Source organism: Aethalodelphis obliquidens, unplaced genomic scaffold (genome assembly GCF_003676395.1).
Source record: "Aethalodelphis obliquidens isolate GAN/ISIS:26980383/991018 unplaced genomic scaffold, ASM367639v1 scaffold57, whole genome shotgun sequence".
In the NCBI taxonomy this organism is placed as follows: domain Eukaryota; kingdom Metazoa; phylum Chordata; class Mammalia; order Artiodactyla; family Delphinidae; genus Aethalodelphis; species Aethalodelphis obliquidens.
In genome coordinates, this window is record NW_020838001.1 from 1,641,078 (window position 1) to 1,663,950 (window position 22,873).

At 55.3% G+C, this 22,873-nt stretch overlaps 1 protein-coding gene across 1 annotated transcript in view; it reads left to right on the forward strand.

Moving 5' to 3' along the window:
• The window catches only part of TAF4 (TATA-box binding protein associated factor 4), a 69,183-nt gene that overhangs the window by 26,350 nt on the left and 19,960 nt on the right, over positions 1 to 22,873 (forward strand). Inside the window, exons 3-10 of the mRNA XM_027086629.1 lie at positions 12,812 to 12,978; positions 14,215 to 14,334; positions 16,374 to 16,493; positions 17,663 to 17,785; positions 19,709 to 19,798; positions 20,304 to 20,549; positions 22,125 to 22,272; positions 22,725 to 22,839. Of these exons, the coding sequence (XP_026942430.1) occupies positions 12,812 to 12,978; positions 14,215 to 14,334; positions 16,374 to 16,493; positions 17,663 to 17,785; positions 19,709 to 19,798; positions 20,304 to 20,549; positions 22,125 to 22,272; positions 22,725 to 22,839 (1,129 nt within the window). The remainder of the gene's footprint in view (positions 1 to 12,811; positions 12,979 to 14,214; positions 14,335 to 16,373; positions 16,494 to 17,662; positions 17,786 to 19,708; positions 19,799 to 20,303; positions 20,550 to 22,124; positions 22,273 to 22,724; positions 22,840 to 22,873) is intronic.

Below are 22,873 nucleotides of genomic sequence, written 5' to 3' on the forward strand. Positions count from 1 at the left end.
GGGAAGCCCCTCACTTTTATGTCTTTAATCCTCCTGGAATCAGACTTGCATATGGTGTGTTAGAGTTCCATTTTCACTTTTCTTCCATTTGGATAAACAGTCGTCCTGGCACTATTTACTTGAATGACCTTCCTTGTCCCACTAATCTGCGTGTCCCTTCTGTAATGTTTCAAGTCTTATGTTACGTAGGCGTCTGTTTCTGGGCTGTCGGTAGTTTTCTCTTGGTTTATTTGTCTTTTCGTCAGTACCATCATGTCCATAAATAGTGTAGCTTCATGCTGACTCTTGGTGTTTACTGGGGCTGGTATCCCACTAGGTTCTTCCTGAGAATTGTCTATGCTAGTCTTGGTTTGTTTTTTTTTTCTTTTTTTTGTAGTTTCGATATTTTGATCTTGCTTATAAATTTTTGCATCAACTCTTTGAGGCCCAGGTTATTTTGATCAGAATTTTATCGATCTGTGGGTCAATTTGGGAAGGATTGCCATCCACAATATAGTGCTTAGTGTATTCATGAATGTGGCATATCACTCTGCTTAGATCTTCTATAACATCTTTCAGTCAAGTCTTATATATTTTTTCCCGTATAGGTCTTACACGTATTTTGTTAGATTCATTCCAGGACACTCTTAAGTTTATTCCTGTTATTGTAAATAGTAGTTTTTTAAAGTTGCATTTTCTGATTCTTTGTTGATGAAATGTTGAATTGTAGTTGAATTTTGGACATGGATTTTAAATATAGCAATGTTATCAAGCACTTTCATTTAAAAATGTATGTGCAGGGGCTTCCCTGGTGGCGCAGTGGTTGAGAGTCCGCCTGCCGATGCAGGGGACATGGGTTCGTGCCCCGGTCCGGGAGGATCCCACATGCTGCGGAGCGGCTGGGCCCGTGAGCCATGGCCGCTGAGCCTGTGCGTCCGGAGCCTGTGCTCCGCAACGGGAGAGGCCACAACAGTGAGAGGCCCGCGTACCGCCAAAAAAAAGAAAAGAAAAGTATGTGCAGATTTTTGGGGGGGTGTTATATGTAGAGAATCCTATTGTATGCAGTTAGTGACAGTTTTGTGTCATTCCAGTGCTCATGTTCCCACCTCTCGACCTGTCTGTCTGTCCTCTGGTTTGCGGGGCTTGCTGGGATCTCTGGTATGGTGTTGGGTGGAAGCGGTGCTGACTGGCACCCTTGAATTGTTCCTGGAATCTGAGGAAACGCTTCTAATGATTCACCGTTGGGGACGGGCGTTTGTAGGTTTATTTCATCCCGTTGAGGAGGTTCCTTGCCGTTCCTCATTTTCTAAAGTTGTTTGCTTTTCTTGGCGGAGGATGTTAATTTTTTAGTCCAGGGGACTTTGAGTTTGTCAAATGCCTGTTGTGCTACTGTGGGATTCCTTCAGTTACTTAAAACCCAGCAGTGTTGCTGGTCAGCTCCTGCCCATCCTGGTCCTCTGGCTTCTCCTGCCACCCCGTGCTCCCTGGAGAGCACTGAAGCCAGCAGCTGGGGGCCATGACCCGCTGCCTGGGCCTGCGTCCCTCCTGTCTGGTGGCCGAGGGGTCTTGCATCTCAGCCCTCGGGTCCCCTTGGCTCTCTCCTCAGCGTGTCCCTCAGGTGGTTTTTGCCTGCCTTGCTGGGATGTGGGGGGCTCTCCCCTGCCCCTCCTCACAGCCAGCTCCCACTCTTCCTTCTCGGGTCGTTTTGGTGTTGCTTCCTTCGGGAAACCAGGCCCCTCAGATTAGAGCACCTCCTGGTTGCACAGAGTACCGGGCACCTCCCCCTTGTGGCATTGGCCGTGGCACTGATTGATCTCATTGATTGGTTGTAGGGCTGATGGGAGGCGGTGGGCCTCTGGCTGGTGCCTGCCTTCCCCGCCGTGTAGGAAGCCCCAGCCCGGTGTGTGTTTCCGGTTCTGGTCGGGCTCCGCACAGCCCAGCACGTAGGAGGTCCTCAGTGAGCGCTGGCAGGCTGGCCGGCTGGCTTAGGGGATGAATGAATGTAGTTCAGAGTCCCTTGTTTTGCTCCTTCTTCTCCTCCGGTGTTCTCAACGAGGGAGGTGGCCAGGTAGCTGAAGTTGGCTGTAAGTGCTGTGGCGTGCGTCTGTCTGCCGCCTGACCGTAGTTCCCTGGAAACTGTGCACGGGGTTCACACCCTGTTCAAAGTGTGTTGACAACAAGTAGACCCACACTTGGAGTTTAGTTAGCTGCCGCAAACCAGGTCTCGCGCGGGCCCTCGGCCTGGACACCGGAGCCCAGCCCTGCAGCGGGCAGGCTCTGTCTGGGGCAGTGGGCCATGCTTCCCACCTTCGGCTCTCAGGTCAGCCCTGCTCTGGCCTCTGGCTAAAGGCCGATTTACTAAACAGTTGAACCCCTGAAAGGGTAGGGGTGTTGTATCAATCTGGACAGACCTGTGGAGTTTGGGTAAGAGAAGCTGGTACTTACCTGTCTGTGGAATCAGAGCTCGCTGAGTCACATGCCATGGCGGGTAACTCCGATAGGGAGGGTTCTTTTCTCTTTGCTTACTGATCCTGAGAAAGGCCCGGGACGTTCCTCCAGAGCGTCCTGTGTGCTCTCAACCTGTCCCGTTTCCGGAGCTGCTCTTGACACGCGCACAGCTTTGCGGGGGAGGCGGGTGCTTCAGGCCCCTGCCTGCTGGCTGCATCCCTGAGGTCGGGAGGAGCATCTGCTCGTCCTTCTTTTGTTTACACACGTTCTTACTCTAGAAAGAACTTCAGATGAATGATAAGAATAATAGAAGATAAAGTTAAGAGAAGGTCAGGGGAGAGGGAAGGTTAAGGAAAGATAGGATGGCACGGGTTGAGGGAGGAGTGCTCACCTGGGGCTCTGTCAGCTGCCGTGCGGGGTGGTGGTGGAGGGCACCGATTGGCTTCTGCCAGTCAAAGCAAAGGGAGCAAAGTAGTGTTTGAATGGAGGTCACGATCCGCCGATGAGAGAACACCATAAAATGTTGCCTGGGTACAAGTTCTCCGTTAGCGTGGAATATTTAGAACTTCGGACGTAGGCACACGGTGAAACACGCTCAGGCTTCTGCCAGGAGTGCAGGGATGCTCGAGGCAGGCTCACCCAGGCCCGCGGGACGCTGGCTGTCCTCACGGGGGCGCCGTCCTGGCAGCTGGTGCGCAGGCTCTGGGCCACCGGCTCTGGTGCTGGGAGGGTGGGGTTTGGATGCCCCAAAACCTCATCCTTGGCCACTTTGGCTGTGGGTCCAGGGCCCCCAGAGGAGGAACTCGGGGAAGCCTCTGAAGCCCGTGGATTTCAGGGATTTTGAAAATGTGAGGAACTGGGAACCCACTGTTGGCTGCTTTAAGTGAGGACGTAAGAGACGGCAGAGGTGGGATCCGGGCGGGAGGCGTCCTCCACAGAGGCGTTCCACCGAAAGGCGCCCAGAGAGACCTGCAGGTCATACAGCCATTCCCTGTTTGCTGCACGTGTACAAGCAGGGGTGAGGGCATTCGGCCAGGTGCGCTAAGTTAGGCAGATGCACGGACACCGGAAAGTAAAGGGCCGCGGACACCACGGCAGGGGTGAGGCCCGTGTCCGTGGTGAGGTTGGAGGAGAGAGAGCTTCCCTCGGTCGCGCTGTGCTGTCACGGGCGCCAGACGCGTCCTTTTGGGGGCACGTTGTTTTCCCTCTACCACCCAGAAGAGGCGTGGGATGACAAGGCGCTTGGAGCCCCGGAGCCCTGCACTCGTGAGGCCCCGCCAGCCCCAGACACACAAGGCAGCATGGAGTGTCCGAGACGGGTGGGGCGGCATGTGGGCCACAGAGCAGCGCTGGCAGCTGAGCCACGCAGGGGGCACCCTTGGTGGTGGGCCTTGGGGAAGAGGGAGGTGGAGGTGGCCCCAAGGGCCCCAAGGGTTGAGGGGACCTCGGGGCCTGTGGCGCCCCGAAAGCCTGTCACCCCAGCGCTTCCTGGTGCTCTTTCTTCTTGTGGTTTCATTTAAGTGACAAAGTGACCCTAGAGCTAATTTAAAGAACTGTGGACACGTGTCTTCTCCTGAGAGGTCAGTGCCCTTAGGTCTATCTTATTTTTTGTTCTTTTTTGGCCGCACTGCGTGGCATGCAGGGTCTTAGTTCCCCAACCAGGGATCAGATCTGTGCCCCCTGCAGTGGAAGTGTGGAGTCTTAACCACTGGACCGCCAGGGAAGTTCCCCCTTAGGTGTATCTTGACCGTCGTTTTTCATTTCTCAAGTGCATAACTGAGCATGCACACGTGACTTTTACACGAGCCAGTCACGTGTTGTTCTGCCGTTGTCTTAGTCACATCGCACGTCAAGGGCACGTGTCCCCACCAGTGCATGGGTGGACTGCCTGTGGACACCATATGGGTACAGCAGAGTCGTGGCCACTTGGCCCCTGAAGGCGGGTGTCCCCAAACAGCAAGCCCGGGTCAGGGGACATGCGTCACGATGTTGACGCTGCCAGAAAGATCCTCGCAGGGGCGTGTGTGCCCTGTGCCCACCCTGTGCCGGGGCGGAGGTCAGAGATGACCCTGAGCCGCGTCTGCAGCGGGGTGAAGGTCGTCACCTGAAACCTGCCCCTCCTCGCTCATTAGTGAGGTTGAGCGTCTGCTGTTTGGCCCTTTGTGTTGCTTTTGGAAATTGCGAGATAGGCATTTTCATGGTCAATTTTTAAAGTAGATAAGACAGTTGTGGTTACTGGCAACTTAGTCAAGTTTTAGGGCAAAATTTTGTGTTCAGAAATTATGCTCTAAGCCAGATCCCTTAGAGAATTCCAGCCTGTACGGACATGCTTGACATGGGAAAGACCCCCTCCGTCCCCGACCCCCCACCTGCCACCCTGCCTTCGTTCTCATTCTCCAGCCTGCCCCGCGGGACAGTTCTGTGGGGTGTGTGCCCGTGTGTACACAGTAGCGAGGTTCTTAAACGCAGTGTCCGAGGAGCGCCAGAGGATGCCTTGCCTCACTTAAAACCGTTGCTCAGTTTCATCAAGACCGTGAAAGTCACCGTGTGAAGTGAAGAGAAGTTAAAAGTAACGTGCGGGGGCCTGAGCCTCCGGAGCGCGACCCCTGCACGCTCCAAAGGTGTTTGTGTGGGGGACGCTTTGTGTCCCCCCTCCCCTGGGGCCCCAGCCTGCAGCCCGCTCACTGGCCCTCCTGGCACCGCTGCGTGCGCCGTCCCTGACGGTCTGGCCGGCTCCACACGCAGTTCACCTTGACGTGGCCGTGCCCCACAGAGCGCTGTTCTCCCCCCGTCCAGCTCCCAGGTCAGTCCCTGGCCGCTGTAGGTCATCTGGTTTCTGCCCCTGGTCTTACTGGGCCATCCGTGCCTGGAGGCCGGGGCGTGTGCAGGGGGGCTGTGTTTGCCGGGTGCCCCAGGCAGATAGCAGGGTTCCTGCTGCCGTGGGCTGGGACCTGAGCTCCTGTGGAAGTAGGGTTATAGGGATGCCCCTGTTTACCTTGCCCTCCCCCTCCCCCTTCCCTCCCTCAGCCAAGCTCACGTCACCTCTGGTTGCATCTCTACATAGCGAAGCATTTCCCGCCTCCAGTTTTCATTTTGAGAAATTTAAAACTTACAGAAAAGACTAATACAGTGAATACCTGCGTACTCTCCCTCTAGAGTCACCTGTTCCTGACGGTTTTATCAAAGCGATTTAAGCTGTCGCTGACACGGGGGTGAGCGGCTGTGCCTCTGGTGTGTATTGTTGGAGCCATTAGGTAAAGCATGTGACACGCAGCCACCGTGGGGAAGGATGTCTGCGGGTGGCTGTCGGCAGCTTCAGGTTATGGTCTGTAAGAGGGGTCCACTTCCCCTCTTACAGCGGGCGCTGCCTTAACAAACAAAACCCACACACAAGTTGTGTGGTACGTGTAAACACATACATCAGTCATTTCTTAATCTTATCAAAGTATGTTACTCGTTTAAAGTTAATGTGTACTTAAAGAGAATTTAAGGAAGTAACGTTTGAGGGGTGTATTGCGGCCTGGAGCAGCCCTGGTGGGACAAGGGCCGGAACACCCCGTGGGGCTGGCATTGTGAACCCCTGTGGTTCTGTGCCCTGTCGCACTGAGCTTCCACTTAGCAGGTGCGGGAGGCCAGGGTGCTGGGTCCAGCCCTTCAGGGAGACCCAGCTGCAGGAGCAGGGTGCACGGAACCCTAGACCGTGGGGGGGAGGGGTCTGTGATGAGTGGGGGTTAGGAGGCAGCTGGGAGAGCGGAAGGTTCCAGGCAGAGGCCCTGTGTGCGAGCACGTGTGTGGTGGGGTCTGTGGCTGAATCTGGGTCAGTTCTGTACCATCTCAATTCCTGTAGCCTTCTAATCCATCTTTGGAACAGGAGGTGTTAGGCCTCCGACCGTGTACGTCTTCATCGATTTTTGGTTGCTCCAGGACCTTTGCGTTTCTACATGAATTTAGACTCGGCTTGCCTGTTTCCACGCACGAGGCTGCTGGGGTTTCGATGGCTCGCGTTGCGTCTGCAGGTTAGTTTGGGGAGCGCTGACACCTTGATGATTCTGAGTTTCCCGACCCATGAACAAGGTATGGTTAGCCTCTTCACCTATTTGGGTCTTCCTCGATTTCCCTTGGCAGGGTCTCGTAGTCTTCAATGTACGGATTAAAAGTGCGCGATTTTACGACACATGAGGTGTGCAGGGAGCTGCAGACGCTGGACCTTGAATTGGGTCAGAAGCTTGTCTTCAGCTGAATATTCAGGAATGCAGGAATGTCAGTGCTCTTAGCACTTTGGGCTACTCCGACGGCTTTGGCTTCCAGCCTTCAGTTGCCCCCTGCAATGATGACAAAGAACACATCTGGCTTAGTGGGAAACCGGTTTTAGAAGCAATACGCCCTTGTGCGCCTACTGTTACAGCACAGATGCCCCTTGAAGAAGTAAGACCAGCCTTCGAGGGGGACAGAGCGCCAGGGTTGGGTCGACTTCTTCACACACCCGAGCTCATGTCATACTTGCAGGTGGGTCCTGCACCACTTCAGGGCCAAGAGTGAGAATTCTCGGGAATGATGGTGAGAATCCTGGGGCGTCCTGGGTGAGGCAGGTGGAGTGTCCCCGAAGTGTGGTGAGGTCGAGGCACTGCCCAGCTGCTCTTGAAGGACCGAAACCCTGGGGCTGGGGGGCTGGGGGGCTGGGGCCGGGTCCCACTCGTGAGCTGGCCACGAACCGGGCTCCCTCGTGGGCGGCACCAGGGCAGCACACAGGTTGGTGCGGTTGCCGTGCTCTGCCCTCCATGCCTAAGGCTTGTGAAGTTGAGGCCAGGATGCGGGAGCCCCGTGGGCACTCGTCTTAACCCCTCCCGCCCCCTCCCCCCCACGCTGGCCTTCCTGGAGTCACAGCTCTGCAGGTTTAAGCACTTTCTTTTAGGTGGTGTAAAAGGCAAACAGCCACAGGAGCAAAAGGAACAGTTAGGCCGTAATTTAAGTCAGCTTCCCCAGTGTCCGTGTTGGCGTCTTGCTGACTCTGCTTCCATTGGAGTAGTTGGGGGACCCCGTCCCATGGGGACCTGCTGGAGGGGCAGGCACCCTGGGCAGGGCTGAGGGAGGTGGTATGGCAGGAGGGCCACCGTCACGCTGGCCAGTGGCTGTTCTCCTGGACTGTTGGGTCTCAGGGATGCTCCATGAGGCCCAGGCTCCTCTCTCTGCTGCTGCGGCCTGGGGTCTGGACGGGACAGTCCTGGGAGCCCTCCCCCCAGCTCCCCTGTACGGTTAGGAAACGTGTCACGGCTCTCAGGAGTGAGCTCTCCAGCTGTGGGACACCACGCCACGCGCGGGTTCCTGTGCTCCCATCCGATTCTGGCTTCTTCAGGGTTCACGTCGGGGGTTGGGGGCAGTTCCGTTTTGCACATCTTGGTTGTGGAGGATCTGCCTTTCGTAGCGCACTCTCTGCGCCGTCCAGCAGGTGACGGTGCTGGGGACCCTTGTCGGGGTGGGAGGGGGGGCAGGGAGGGGTCTGGTCCGTCTGACCCGGCCGCTGTTCCCTGCTTGTGCCAGCGCAGCTGGGAGCCCCCCCCCTCGCCCCCCTGAGCCCAGGTTGAAGGACGAGCGTGTGTGACGGACGAGCGTGTGTGACGGGGGTGAGGTCGAGGCCGGAGCCCCCGAAGGTCGTGCTGAAGAACATTTCCCCAGAAGCGATGTCTTGCAGGTGGACGTTCCCATGCGGGGCAGAAAATGCCTGTTTAATTTGTAGTGTAGCTCTGGCTGACCTACATCTTGGTTAAAAATACAGTGAAAAATGTTGGCATGAAAGGGGTCAGAAAAACCGTAACATTGGGTAAGAACACTCGAGTTGATGTTGAACTCTGGTGACTGAGGGAGGCTGGGATTCATTCAGTCCTTAAGGGTTGCTGGTTGTGCTTGGGCTGCGGTGGGGGACGCGGCCCCACCCCTGCGGAGCTCACTCTGCTCTGTGGCCGCGTCGGCGCCCGGCCTCCCAAACAGGCGGTGTTGTGCCTGTCTTATGTATGAGCACGCGGAGGCTCGGTCACAGCCAAGCAGCGTGGCCTTAACGCGGCTGATGTGGGTTTGTGCTGCGCGTTGTAATTGAAGAACCTGAGCTCCCACGGTAACAAAAAATAGAAAATGCCTGTCTTCATCAATAAAGAAATCATAAATACATTCTGGATGAAATACCATGTAACCACTGAAAATTACGGTTCTGAAAAGAAATTACCAAGCCAGATATCAACAGAATTACCCCAATTTTCTTTATGGTTATCAAAACACATATGTTATACATGTGCACGTAGGACAGAGAGTGGAAGGAAATACACAGTCTAGTAGCCAAAGGAGATGGGGTTTCTGGAGAGTTCTGTCTTCCTTGTACATCTCCATGTTTCTCAGGTTTTCTCTCATGAACACTTACCTCTATACTAAGAAAGATGTTAAAATTATTTAAAAACGAAGCCCTGAATGGCTTTCTGGCTGCTTGAACTCGTCGTGTCGTTCTTGTTGCTCGTGCACGTTGGCCTGTTTTGTTTCCAGAGCGTCCTGAGTGGAGGGGTGAGGGGTGCAGGGAGGGGGACCTGGGCAGGGTCTGTGGCCCCTGGCCTCCCCTGAGGGCCTTCTGAAATGGAAGGCTGTGTTCAGTGTGACAAGTTTGACCTCCTCCCTGACGTAAGGCTGGGATGAACATGGCCCATGCATACAGCCCTCCTCTGGGTCGCTGTTCAAGCCAGACTGCCTGGGTGTGTGTGCTGGGGCCTCGGGGGCTCCTGGGGGCAGCGCCGTGCTGTGCGGGCCCGCGTCGGGGCTCCTGGGAAGTCACTTCCCTGCCGGCCTCGGTGGCCCGGTCCGTAAGGCCATTCCCTGAGTCGCTCCCAGAGCTGGCCTTGCGCCCGCGGAGGGGTGACGACAGGCAGCCTCCCGGCGTGGGTTGGGGCCGGGTGGGGCCCCGGGTGGTGTGCGTCCCAGGCCACCCGTGCTGCCTGCTGCGAATGTGGGGGATTGCTCTTCCATGACCTTTTATCCAAGGCATTTAAGTTACATTTTGAGACAGAGTTGTGTTTCTTTGCCTCTGAATGGATACTGCATAGTTACCTGTTTGAGTTTATGAGATCCAGAGCGGTGATAGTGCCGTTACTGCGGCGTGTTTGAGGCCAGCGCTGCTGTTTGGATTCCCCCCGGCGTCGCGTGCATGTCTGACTCCGCTTTTGTCAGAACCAGTGACTGTGCACGCGGTACCCAGGGAAGCTGACAGGTGTCCTGGGCGCAGCGCCTGCCACGCCTGCCCGCGGAGCCGCTGGCCAGACCAGCCCCGTGGCCCTCATGCCCAGAGGCTGTTGCTTTCCCGTGTCTGTAACCACTGGAGACTTTTCAGTGCTGCAGAGAGGTGTCGTCACTTCCAGGGTCCCACGGTCACTTCTTGGGGGACTTCTGCTTCCATCCCCAGCTTGCTCTCTCAGAGGCTCATCACACATCCCTAGTGTCCATTTTCCTAGACTTTGGTGTCCAAAAGACCATCATCACTTCATAGCCATATTAATCCCGTTGCTTTTCATGAGTATTATTTAAACATTCCTTTATATTTCTGCAGACATCATTTTTCAAGCAAACGAGCATTCGATAATCAAAGTGTAGGCGTCAGCTGCCCCATTAGCGAGTTTGAAATTGGGGTGTCCAGCCGTGGGAGCTGCAGGGGCCTGCTCGGCTGCCCTGCCCCCTAGGATCCCTGCGAGGGAGGAGCAGGGGTCTCTGGACGGGCGTCTGAGTGGGCCGGTGAGTGAATGGCTGGGTGTTCACCGAGAGCCCTCTTTTGGGGGCCCCAGCACAGGCATGGGCCAGGGTGGGCAGCTGTGCAACACCCGCCACAGTGGCCCAGCCCTGACTTCTTTGGCCCCTTGAGCCTCGCCCTGGCCCACCACACCTGTCCCGGGTGTGGTGCACACTTCTTAGGGCATGGACATAGTCAGTTCTGGCTGTCGGCCTGCCAGGCCTTTCTCTCCTCAGTGCTTTAACGAGTTTCCAGGTTTCAGAAGAGTGAGTTATTTGCAGCAGCTGTTGTTTTTTTTTTTTAGCATGGCTTATTTTATTTTTTTAGTTTTAGTTTTTTAATTTTTATTTTATATTGGAGTATAGTTGATTTACAATGTTGTGTTAGTTTCAGGTGTACAGCAGGGTGATTCAGTTATACATAGACATATATTCATTCTTTTTCAGATTGTTTTCCCATATAGGTTACCATAGAACATGGAGTAGAGTTCCCTGTGCTATACAGTAGTCCTTATTGATTATCTATTTTATATATAGAAGCGTGTATATGTTAATCCTAACCTCCTAAATTATCCCCCCCAACCTTTCCCTTTTGGTAACAATAAGTTTGTTTTGTAAGTCTGTGAGTCTGTTTCTGTTTTGTAAATAAGTTCATTTGTATCATTTTTTTAGATTCCACATATAAGTGATATCATATGATATTTGTTTTTCTCTGACTGACTTCACTTAGTATGATTATCTCCAGGTCCATCCATGTTGCTGCAAATGGCATTATTTCATTCTTTTTTATGGCTGAGTAATATTCCGTTGTATATATGTACCACATCTTATTTATCCATTCATCTGTCCATGGACACTTAGGTGGTTTCCATGTCCTGGATATTGTGAATAGTGCTGCTGTGAATGTAGGGATGTGTGTATCTTTTCGAAGTATGGTTTTCTCAGGGTACACACCGAGTAGTGGGGTTGCTGGATCGTATGGTAGCTCTATTTTTAGTTTTTTAAGGAACCTCCATACTGTTCTCCATAGTGGCTGTATCAGTTTACATTCCCACCAGCAGTGCAGGAGGGTTCCCTTTTCTCCACACCCTCTCCAGCATTTATTGTTTGTCGACTTTCTGCTGATGGCCATTCTAACCGGTGTGAGGTGACACCTCATTGTAGTTTTGATTTGCATTTCTTTAATAATTAGTGATGTTGAGCATCTTTTCATGTACCTCTTGGCCATCTGTGTATGTCTTCTTTGGAGAAATGTCTGTTTAGGTCTTCTGCCCATTTTTTGACTGGGTTGTTCGTTTTTTTGATATTGAGCAGCATGTGCTGTTTGTATATTTCGGAGATTAATCCCGTGTCAGTCGCATTGCTTGCAAATATTTTCTCCCGTACTGTGGGTTGCCTTTTTGTTTTGTTTATGGTTTCCTTTGCTGCAGCATGGCGTATTTTAAAAGGGATGTTTTGGAGGGAAGGTCTCATGATGGGCGTACACGTGGTTCTTTTGGATCAAGAGTAGCAGATGTGACCCCAGGGAGAGGCCTCTTATTTCCTGATGTCACGATGGGTGTCGAAGGAGCCGGGACCCAGCAGCTTCAGAGACTTCTCAGACTTGTGAGTTGGATCGAACTCCTGTTTGGTTCAGCAGGGGAAAGCCTGATGTCACTTGTGAAGCTGGCAGGAGGTTCTCGGACCTGATTTTCAGCTGCCTCATGGGAGGACGCAGGGGCTGCCCAGGCAGCAGGCTCCTTGGTCGACACCCCCTTGCCCGGCTGTGTTGCTCTGCAGTGGGGTGCCTCGTGCAGGGCCCTGTGCTGAGGCCTTGCTTTGGGAAGAGTACGGTGTTTATGGCGTTTTTAGGTCTCCCCTTGCAGCTCCATCACTAATCCGTCATGGGAAATCAAGTGTGAAAGTTGTGTTGCTGTTTCTAGTGGAATCTAGGATATAATTGGTTGCCGGTTTTTGAAGCTGGAATTAACGCCAAACCTGCCCGCTAGGGTTGGGCTTCCAGTGACGTAGCTGAAGCACCGTGAAGTGCGAGCGGTCCTCCGTGTCTTTGTGTCTCTGTGGTGGGCGCCTCAGGTCGTCGTGGGCACAGAACTGCCCCCCCCGCAAGAGTGGTCCTGTTCTGGAAAGAGTGTCAGGGCCTCACAGGACTGCAGGCAGGGAGCCCTGGGCATGTGGGCTGTGGGGCGCAGCCTCCCAGGGCCCAGCCCAGCCCGTGGGGACGGGGACGGGGGTGGGGGTGTGGACACCTGCTCCAGGGCAGGGCTCGGGTCTGAGGCTCCAGCCACGACCTCCCGCCAGACACCTGCTGCCTTGTGAACTTGGCCACGCCGGGCAGCCCGTGTTGGGAGCACACGAGGCCCTCGGCTTCCGGGCCTCCTGACCTGCAGGCCAGCGCAGGGGCAGACGGCGGCGTGAGCAGCTCGGCTGCCTGGCCCACTGTTGCTGTTTGAATCCAGGAAGAAACTCCTTTTACGTTTTTGTAGTGCTGCGGACCCTCTTTCTCGCAGGTGTGTATAGAGTTCTGCGACTGTGTTTGACAGCTTCTCCTTTTGCCTCCTCTGAGCTGCCGGGCTCCCCCATGGAGTCCGGCCCTGGGGCGTGTTTCCCGATGCCAGCTCTCCTCCCCCAGGTATGGTCCTCGTGCGGAGCGAGAACGGGCAGCTGTTAATGATTCCTCAGCAGGCCCTGGCCCAGATGCAGGCCCAGGCCCACGCCCAGGCCCAGCCTCAGACCGCCATGGCGCCCCGCCCGGCCACGCCCACAAGTGCCCCTCCCGTGCAGATCTCCACCGTGCAGGTGAGTGCGAGCCAGCGCTGGGCCTGGCGGGGGGTGGGGTGGGGGGCGGGGTGGGGCGGGGCAGGGGGTGTGGCATGGCCCACATGCGGCGGGAGGAGCTTGGGGTCTGCCGCCTGGACCCCGCCTGGGCCCTCCCCTTCTCTCCTGTGACGCCACCTTCCCGGGCCTCAGTTTCCTCCTGTGCAACGTGGAGATCCCGCCGGTGCTGCTCTTGTAGGGCTGTCACGGGGACCAGTTAGGACAGTGGAACAGAGGGAATGCTGAGCAAGTGTCAGCCGTCACTACCAGGGAGGCGTGGAAGAACTTTACAGGATTATGTTAAACAGTACTCCCCTCTCCCCCGCAGACATTGAAGCCTTTAGGGGTTACTGCCTGCCCTGACCCCTGAGGCTGTGGCCCCCTGGGGTTGTGGAGGGAGGATGGGTTGGATGCTTGAAGCCCAGTGCCTGGGACTCGCCCCTCCCCCCAGGGTTCTGCCTCTCAGTCTCCATTTGGGTCCATGCCCTCACATCACCTCCCTACTCCCTACTCTGTCTCTGATGCCTTTCTGTCTCGTGCTGCCGTTCTGCTGTTCTGAGCCAGTTGGCTGGTTAGAGACTAACATGGAGACGAAGAAGATCTGGAAAACTCTATTCTCCTTTGATTTCAGCCGCGTTCCTCTGGAGTTGAGACCCCTGTGCTGTAGACTGGGGACTCACAAAGGGCCCTCCCCTGACTGAAAATCCAGAGCAGCCCAGAGCAGTGTTCAGGGTCTGTCGAGGTCTGTCCAGTAAGACGCAGATGTGGGATATTTCACTTCATGTACCCTAACTATGTAGGACAGTTCACTGTAAGTGTCTCGTTTACTTCCTTTTCTGCAGCACAGTGACCAGCCTTTAGGCCCAGGGAACACATGCCTCTTACTGTAGTGCCTTTGTTACTTTTTTGGCGCTTGTGGCCAAGAATACAAGAAATCCACACAAGTATTGATTTCCCAGGTTATACGCGTTCCTTAAAGACCAGGTCGGAGACTTTATTAAGGAGCGTATTACAGTTTATACGATGGAGGTTCCGATCATACACTTTTACTTGTTAAGGAAAGTTTAGACGTAGGGTGGCTTCCCTGAGGCTGGTGATCGACCTGGGGGCCCTTGAGCGCGCTGGCTCTGTACTAAAGGATGGAGTGTTGGGCGCGCCAGGTGCTGGGAACTACTTTCACTTGTCTCTCCTTCTAGGCGACTCCTCCTTGTTTTTCAGGCACCTGGGACCCCCATTATTGCACGGCAGGTGACCCCAACGACCATAATCAAGCAAGTGTCTCAGGCCCAGACGACGGTACAGCCCAGCACCGCGCTGCAGCGCTCTCCCGGGGTTCAGGTGAGGCTGGGGCTCCGTGGTGCCCAGGACGCAGGGCTCAGGCCTCGCGAGTTTGGGTGCTGGATGCTAAGTTTTGGAGTTTGGGGAACACAGCGTAGATCAGTTGCTTTTCTTTAAAGTCGCGTAGAGTTTAACACCAGCAACATTCTTAAAAGCTTCCCACTGTGCCGGAAGTACAATTGAAAACGTTGCCTTAGTAACTGCATCTGTGAAGCAGAGAAGATCTGCAGCGCGCAGGGTGGGGGGGGGGTAGAGAGAGAGAGAGAGAGAGAGAGTGTGTGTGTGTGTGTGTGTGTGCGTGCGCGCGCGTGTGTTGCTCGCGAACTGTTCCTGCACCGAGGAGGATGTGTCCTCACTGTGTATGTGCGTTCATGCGTGCGATTCTCACAACACCCCTCCCTGATGGGCACGGACACGTGCGGTGTGAGAGGCTCCGGACCCCTGTCCCAGTGTGGCCTCGGCCTGGCCTCCCTGCAGCCGCACCTCGTCCAGTGCTCTCTCCACTCACCCTGGTCTTGTCCTCCTTTGCCTTTTGGCGTCTGCAGCCCTGACATTGCTTTTCAGAACAGCTGAAGGAGCAGTTGGGTCCCAAGTAACTGAACTCAGTGGTCTCCCGCAACAGGAGCTGCCCAGGCAACGGCGCTTCCTGAGACGGGGTCTTCTGGCCTGAGTTCAGTCTGATTGGCGCATCTGAACTTCAGTTATAGTGAAAGGAACCTTTTCTGAGAAGGTAGTGAAGCTCATGGTCAGCTTTTGCATGAGATTTAGTAGAAAATAAGTTTATCAACATAGGTTCCCACAGTCTCAGAATCATCCAGGTGAAACGTGTATTCATCTGACCAGTAGAAGCAAGTGTGAGGAATAAAGTTTGATGTAAAGGAAAACTCCCAAGAATGGAAGTGCCCTGGCTGTTTCTGGGTGTCCCGAAGCAGCTCTGCTCTTCCCCTTTTGCTGCCCAAAGGTGGCTGTTGGTCAGTTCTTTTACGTTTCTCCTCTGAAGTTTTTTATTTGCCATTTTGTAGTTACAAAAGTAATACATGCTTAACGTTACAAGTAAAATACCCAGATAATAAAGGAAGAGCCCATCATCTCTTTCAACTCCTCCCGTGAAACCAGTGTCCACAGCCTGGGGGTGCAGACAGCTGCCCACCCACCCCCTGCCATAGCGGCCGTGCCGTCTGAGTCCCTTGCCCGGCCTGGGGCCTGGTTGCTTAGAAGAGCCGCAGGCGAGTCATGCTTGGGGTTACACTGCCCCCTATCTTCCGAAGTCGTAAGAGAGTAACGTTTAAAAAGTTGGAGAAGGCTCCATTTTTTAAATTGGAAAAGTGCTAATTAAAAAAAAACAGTAAATATTTGCATCCTGATTGGTCACGCAGACTAGAAGTCTCGGGAATTTGACCGAGCACAGTTGTTGTTTGATGTCTAGCTGTTTGTTGGCTTAAATATATTCGTTTAGCAAAGCAGCCCCTCCCTCCCAACACCAACTACATCGAGTCCCCGCCTGCTCTGAACACCCCCTTTCCAGGATGTTTCTGGATGTGACTCGCTTTGGGGGAGCAAAGAAAGGTTGGTCCGGCAGCGGTGGGGGAGCCCGGGACCCCGACGAGTCCTGGTGCCGCCCCCCGCATGGGGGGCGGCCTGCCCGTGTGCATGTGACGTCCTGGCTTCCTTGTCACCAGCTGCCTGCACAAGCCAGGTGACGGGCTTTTCAGTTGGTTTCTCTGTTTGTTCTTTTCAGTTCTGAGACGGGATCTGGTTTGGTTATTAAAAGATCATTTGTTTTGGTCACCATGTGACTTCTAGGATCGACTTCTGACAACCAGGTTCTTCCCGGCCATTGGCTTCGTTTCTGTCAGTTTTTGCTGCAAAATACTGCTTCCTCGGTGCTCAGGAAGGTGGCCCTCGGGGACACGGTCTGCCGCGGGGCTGGTGTGGTCCCTTGAGGCCGCATGTCCCATGGGGTCCCGCCTGCTACAGGGAGTCTCACGAAGGCCGTCTCCCCGCAGCCTCTATCTACCTTGTGTTTTGGCTTCTCGTAGCCTCAGCTTGTTCTGGGTGGCGCTGCCCAGACACCCTCACTTGGGACGGCGACAGCTGTTCAGACGGGGACACCTCAGCGAACGGTCCCGGGGGCCACCACCACCTCCACAGCCGCCACGGTGAGTGCCGCCTCTCGGCTGCGATTTGGGGCCGTATGTGTGGTTCATGCTGCCTCAGAGCGCCAGCCGGCCCAGGGGAGCCACTGCCGCGGACGTGGGGATGCATTGGGGTCTCCACGGCTCCATATGAGTGGGTCTGAGGGCAGTGGTCTCTGCAGGGCCGCAGGAAGGGTCCACCACCCTACACGAGGCTTTTGGGCTGTGGGGGACGTCTGTGAGATGGAGCCGGACCAGGTGTGTTCAGAGGGGTGACACGGGGGCCGGGCTGCACGGCGGTTGCGGCCTGTAGAGCGGCAGCGTTGCCCCCTTAACACTTATCTCCAGCAGTTGTCCTGCACACGTGTGAATCTTTAAACCAGTGGGATCGTGCTTCATTTATGACTTACGTTGTTCACGTTTCTTTGCTGAGTATTTTTCATCATCTTTAGTATCTGTGCCATAATTCAGTTTCTTCTCTTGTGCACTTAGGTAGGGATCAGTTTTTCTTTATGGTAAGCAGTATCAAGGTGAATGTCTTATAGGTCATCTTTTTTACATTTATTGGTTATTAGTTACATTTCTAAAAGAATTGCTGGGCTGAGTGAGCTGTAAACTTGGGTCTGGACCTTCAGAGCACATGTCCTGGTTTATACTCCCATCATCAGGCCGTGAGAGTTACTGCATTTTCCTCAAAGAAGTTTAAGAAAAGAAATACACATTTCTTTTTTTTTTTTTAAAATAAATTTATTTATTTATTTTTGGTTGCGTTGGGGCTTCGTTGCTGCGCACGGGCTCTCTCTAGTTGCGTCGAGCGGGGGCTACTCTTCGTTGCGGTGCGTGGGCTTCTTACTGTGGTGGCTTCTCTTGTCGCGGAGCACGGGCTCCAGGCACGCGGGCTTCAGTAGCTGCAGCACGTGGGCTCGGTAGTTGTGGCTCGCAGACTCTAGAGCACAGGCTCAGTAGTTGTGGCGCACGGGGCTTCGTTGCTCTGTGGCGTGTGGGGTCTTCCCGGCCCTGGGCTTGGCTCGAACCCGTGTCCCCTGCGTTGGCAGGTGGATTCTTAACCACTGCGCCACCGGGAAGCCCAGAAACATACATTTCTTATATGATACCCATGTCTTAGTTAAAAGCTGTGATGAAAATCTGCCTTTTAAGAGTTTTTTGCTTACATCTTTTTAACTTCTATCCAGGAAACTATGGAGAATGTGAAGAAATGTAAAAATTTTTTATCTACGCTAATAAAACTGGCTTCATCTGGTAAACAGTCTACAGAGACAGCCGCTAACGTGAAAGAACTGGTACAGAATCTGCTGGTAAGAGCTCTGTACGCCGGCCCCTCTGCCTTAGAGCGCTGTACTTGGCCATGGGGGTGGGGTGTGGCCGGAGTCTGGGCCCCTCTGCCCATCACCCTGCCATCTGCTCGCCAGCCCGGCTTCTCGGAGCCTCACAGCGTGTTGGCCGCAGGGGAGCGATGTAAACTCACCAGATGGAGGGTGTTCAAAGGCCCTCGCTCGCTCCTCCACCTGCTCTGCCTTTTTCACGGAGGATTTTTTTTTTTTTTAAATATTTATCTATTTGGTTGCACGGGGTCTTAGCTGCTCACAGGCTCACAGGCTCCCTAGTTGCCGCAGGTGGGCTCCCCAGTTGTGGCGTGGGAACTCTTAGTTGTGGCATGCATGTGGGATCTAGTTCCCCGACCAGGGATCTAACCTGGGCCCCCTGCGTTGGGAGCACGAAGTCTTATCCACTGTGCCACCAGGGAAGTCCCTTTCATGGAGGATTTTAAGTGATACAGAAGCGGAAAGCAGAGTGACAGCCCTTCTGGGCCACCTGCGGGCTTCGTCGGTCGTGAGTTCTTACATGACTTTGCATCTGCTGCGCCCCCGTTGCCACCCACAGCCCCTCCCCAGTCTCATAAATATTTTAGCACGGATGCCTGGACATAACCTGCGAACACAGGATCCCTCGCAGCCCCCAGGTGCCCAGAGGCTGAGTCCAGTGTTGCCTGCAGGGCTCGGTCAGAGTCGGTCAGGTCCACCTGTGGCAGCTGCCTCTGTTGTTGCTGGTAACCTGGGGGTCCCCTCCTTCCTGCTGTTTTCCTTTCCTCTCGGTTTCTCTATGCAAGGAAACCTGGTGGCTCAGCAGACGGGCTGTTGGACTTTTCTGTCCTGCTGGTGGGTTCGTCGGCTCAGACCCTCCGCTCGCAGCCTCCCTTCCGTGCCGAGGCTTGGGCTGGAGGGGAGCCACCCTCAGGGGCTGGCTCTGTGCCGCCTCTGCAGACCATGTGGGTTTGGGGCCAGAAAGGAATGAAGTCCCGCTCTCACAAGGAAAAATGATCGCTTCAGATGCTCCTTAAATCTTTTCAGGAAACCCAGAGATTGAAAAATAATCTCACCTCCTGCGACGAACAAGAACTCCCAGCTTTTTGTTTGTTTTAATTATAACAATTTTACCTTCTAATGAAAATTTCTAATTAAATAAACGCCATTCCCTTTTTTCCCACGGTCCTTTGTCTGTGGTCCCTCCCCGGCGCTGGAAGCGTGTGCTCGTCTCATCGACCCTCCCCATCCATCCCCCCACCCCCGGATGAGCCCAGTGCCGTCCCCGTTGTGCTGCGCCCTTATCAGGGCACCAGGACCCCCGTTCCGCCCTTGTAACAGGACCTCTTTGCAGCCCTGGCCACTCCCACCTTGAACTGGGCCCAGTCAGCCACGGGCTTGGCCCCCCAGCCCCCACACCTGGCTCGCTTTGGTTTCCAGAGCGGGGTCTGGGCCGTCTCGTGTGGGCGCTCGCTTCTCCCCGCCGGTGCCCCAGCTGCTCTGGGGTCTCGGCGTAGATGTGGTCTCTCTGGGTAAGGGTGTCCCTGGTCTGCGGTACCTTCCAACTTGGTCATGAGGGTACTTTTAGGCTAGTCTGTCGCCTGGCAAAATGCCTGATGTGCGGTGGGTTAGGTGCCGCGTAGATGTCCCGTGGGAGCTGGCGTAGGGAAGTCGTGCGGTGGGCCAGTGAGCCCCGATGGGGCGGGGCACAGGGAGGGCTGGGGGCCTCACCCACGCCCGGGAACCCGTGTCAGCTGAGCATGTGGCCCCCGGGCCCTCCCGCACCTTCATCCAGTGCAGGACCTGGCGTGAGGAACAGCCAGTCCTAAAATGCGAGACCAGAGAAATGCTGCATAAAGATATGCATGTGCGCGTTTGTATTCGTGGAGGAATTTCAATGTGAATTTTATTTTTAAGGACGGAAAAATCGAAGCAGAAGATTTCACTAGTAGGTTATACCGAGAACTTAATTCTTCACCTCAACCTTACCTTGTGCCTTTCCTGAAGGTAATTTGAAGCCGCCTGCGAGCACCCAGCGTCGGGTGGAGGGGCGGGCGCGTCCCGGGGACGGGTGGGCTTGCACGGGTGTCACCGGTGCGTTTGCAGGTTTCAAGCCCCCTGAGACAGAAGGTTAAGTTTTCTCTTTCGAGGCTTCTCTGTAAGTTACGAGACCCCCGCCACTGAGGCCACAATGTTGTGTCACCACCGGGGACTGCGAGGGGCCCTCTCCCCACAGACGGGGGCCCCGCGCTGCTGGGACGAGGGTGTCGCTCAGATGCCTTGGCTGCCTTGACGCGCTTAACTGCATTTCAGAAGTGGCGCTTCTGCTTTGTTTTTTAAACAAATTGCAGCCAGTTGTCACTGAGGGTAACCCTGCTCAGCGGCAGTCGGGGGACAGTGGTTTGGGATGCCGGCACCCCGCGTCCCGGGGCGTCTCCTTAAGGCCCCAGACCGACGCTGTTTGGCCGAGGACGTGTTCTCAGGGTCGTGTGTTTTCTGTCTTTCCGCCCAGAGGAGCTTGCCCGCCTTGAGACAGCTGACCCCCGACTCCGCGGCCTTCATCCAGCAGAGTCAGCAGCAGCCGCCACCGGCCTCGCAGGCCACCACCGCGCTCACGGCTGTGGTGCTCAGCGGCTCGGTGCAGCGCACGGCCGGGAAGACGGCGGCCACCGTGACCAGCGCCCTCCAGCCCCCTGTCATCAGCCTCACGCAGCCCACGCCGGTGGGCGTCGGCAAGCAGGGGCAGCCCACGCCGCTGGTATGGAGGCCAGAGCCTCGCCCTGCTCCCCCGCACGTGCCCGGCCGCCCGCGGCTCAGAGAGACTGTCAGGGAGGACCTGGGGCGGGATCTGAAATAGTGAGGTGTCAGCCAGGGGCCGAGGCCCTGCAGCTTCGAAATTTATTTCTCAGTAAAACGAAATAAGCCTACTGACTTTTGCCCTTTGGCACGTCCGTTGTCTGTGCTGTTTGGGGCGTCCCTGGTTTAAATGGACACAGTGTGTTTGTAGTGGATCTTTTAGCTGGACGTTATCTTTGATTAGGAGCAATGGCCCAAATACACGAAGCTGACGCTAAGTGCTTGGCGCTGGACACGTCAGGTTTCATGGTCTAGGACCGAGCTCTGCAGCCGTCGTTTGGGGCTCGGAGATCCTCGGGAGGCACGGCTGCTGACGGTGGATTTATCTGTGGTTGGGATCCAGGGTTCTGGTCGTGTAGCTATAGAAAAGGGTGTCTGCTGGGGAGAGTTCAGGACTGAACGTGCTCCTGCCTCCTGCAGGCAGACGGGGTTCGCCCAGTAAGAGTTCAGGACTGAGCGCGCTCCTGCAGGCAGACGGGGTTCGCCCAGTGTAGAAAGGCACTTGCTATTCTTTTTTTAACATTTCAAAGGGATTTTGTTCCTATACAGACGGTTAAAAAAAATTAAAACAACGCAGGTCCTCACGTCACTTTCGTAGGTTGTGGAGTGTATCTTACGATAATGCTCGAGTGATAACCAGGGGGGCAATCAGAGTCATGAAGGTGGTGGTCTCTCACCTGCTCAAGTTAAAATCTGCATTTGTTCTTGCCTTGATTGGTGGTGAGGAAGACAGGCTCCCGTGGGAGGTGGAGCCGTGTGTGTGTGTGTGTGTGTGTGTGTGTGTGTGCGCGCGCGCTTCGGGCCAAAGTGCAGGTGTGAGATCAGGGCTCGCTCGCATGCCCCTCACTGGAGGGGTGGAGCTCTGCCGCGCCCTTGCAGAGTCGGGCACCACCGGTCCATCACCTGCTTCCCTTGAAGGCCGTAGAGACGTGAAACCTGGAGGCTCTTCCCTGAGTTTGTGGCAAAACTTGGCCTGAACCTCCTGCAGGCAGTCGTGTGTCTGCTCGTTCTGGACAGTGTGAATTTTCATAGGTTTTGTTGCAGAAATAGCTCGGCCCTGGGCACCACCCATCCCTCCCCGAGTGCGCTGTAACGTTAAGAGTGTGCCCACCAGGCGACCTTCGTAAAGTTCAGCAGCTGGATTCTGATCCAGCCCTAGAGGCTCTGGAAGGGATCTGAGGGGGCGCCCCGGCACCTGTGCTCACATCTGGGGAGAAATCGTCTGTTCCACACTGGTTCGCAAGCTCAGCAAACACTGTCCTCCAGGCGCTGGCCTCAGGGCCCCATGTGTGGCTTCCGAGCAGTTAATCTGCCCCCAGGAGCTTGCAGCCTGATGCAGTGCCCCCGGCTGACCCTCCTGGTCCTCCCGGAAGGCTGCCCACCCCCCGCCCTGGGCAGGGAACAGGTGTGGGAGCCCCCTCTGCGGTGGGGGCGGGGGTGGGACGTGAGCTCACGTGCCCCGTGGGCTCTGCTCCAGGTGATCCAGCCGCCTCCCAAGCCTGGAGCGCTGATCCGGCCGCCGCAGGTGACGCTGACACAGACGCCCATGGTGGCGCTCCGGCAGCCCCACAACCGCATCGTGCTCACCACGCCCCAGCAGATCCAGCTGAACCAGCTGCAGCCAGGTGAGGGCCGGCGGCCGGGCCGCTCTCCCCAGGGCCCTGTCTCCCTGTTTTTTTAATTGTGGTGAAACTCACGTAACACAGACTTGGCCATTTTAGTCACGTGAACAGGTGTACAATTCAGTGGCGTTAGTACGTTCACAGGGTTGTACGGGCATCGCCCCGTCAGTACGATTTTTACAATTACACATTCAGGACTGGGTTCTTAACGAGTAGTCGTTCCTACATTCCAAAGAGTTTGATGAGCTACAGGAAGGCAAATGCGTGAGAGATGCTGCTTATGCTTTTACTCTAATCTAGAGTTAGTAACGCAACGTTTCTGACGTTTTAGGAAGCCTCCTTGTGGTGGGCTGGGAGTAGTGGCCCTCCCTGCAGCCCGCCTAGCACCGGGGACGGCAGTGTCTCCATCTCCGAGTCTGTGCACGGGGGGCATACCCTCGTCTCTTGTTTTGCAGTCCCTGTGGTGAAACCTGCCGTGTTACCTGGAACCAAAGCTCTTTCTACTGTCTCAGCACAAGCAGCTGCTGCACAGAAAAACAAGCTCAAGGAGCCCGGGGGAGGCTCGTTTAGGTAAGGAATGAGCCCTGGCTCAGGAGGCGCCCGG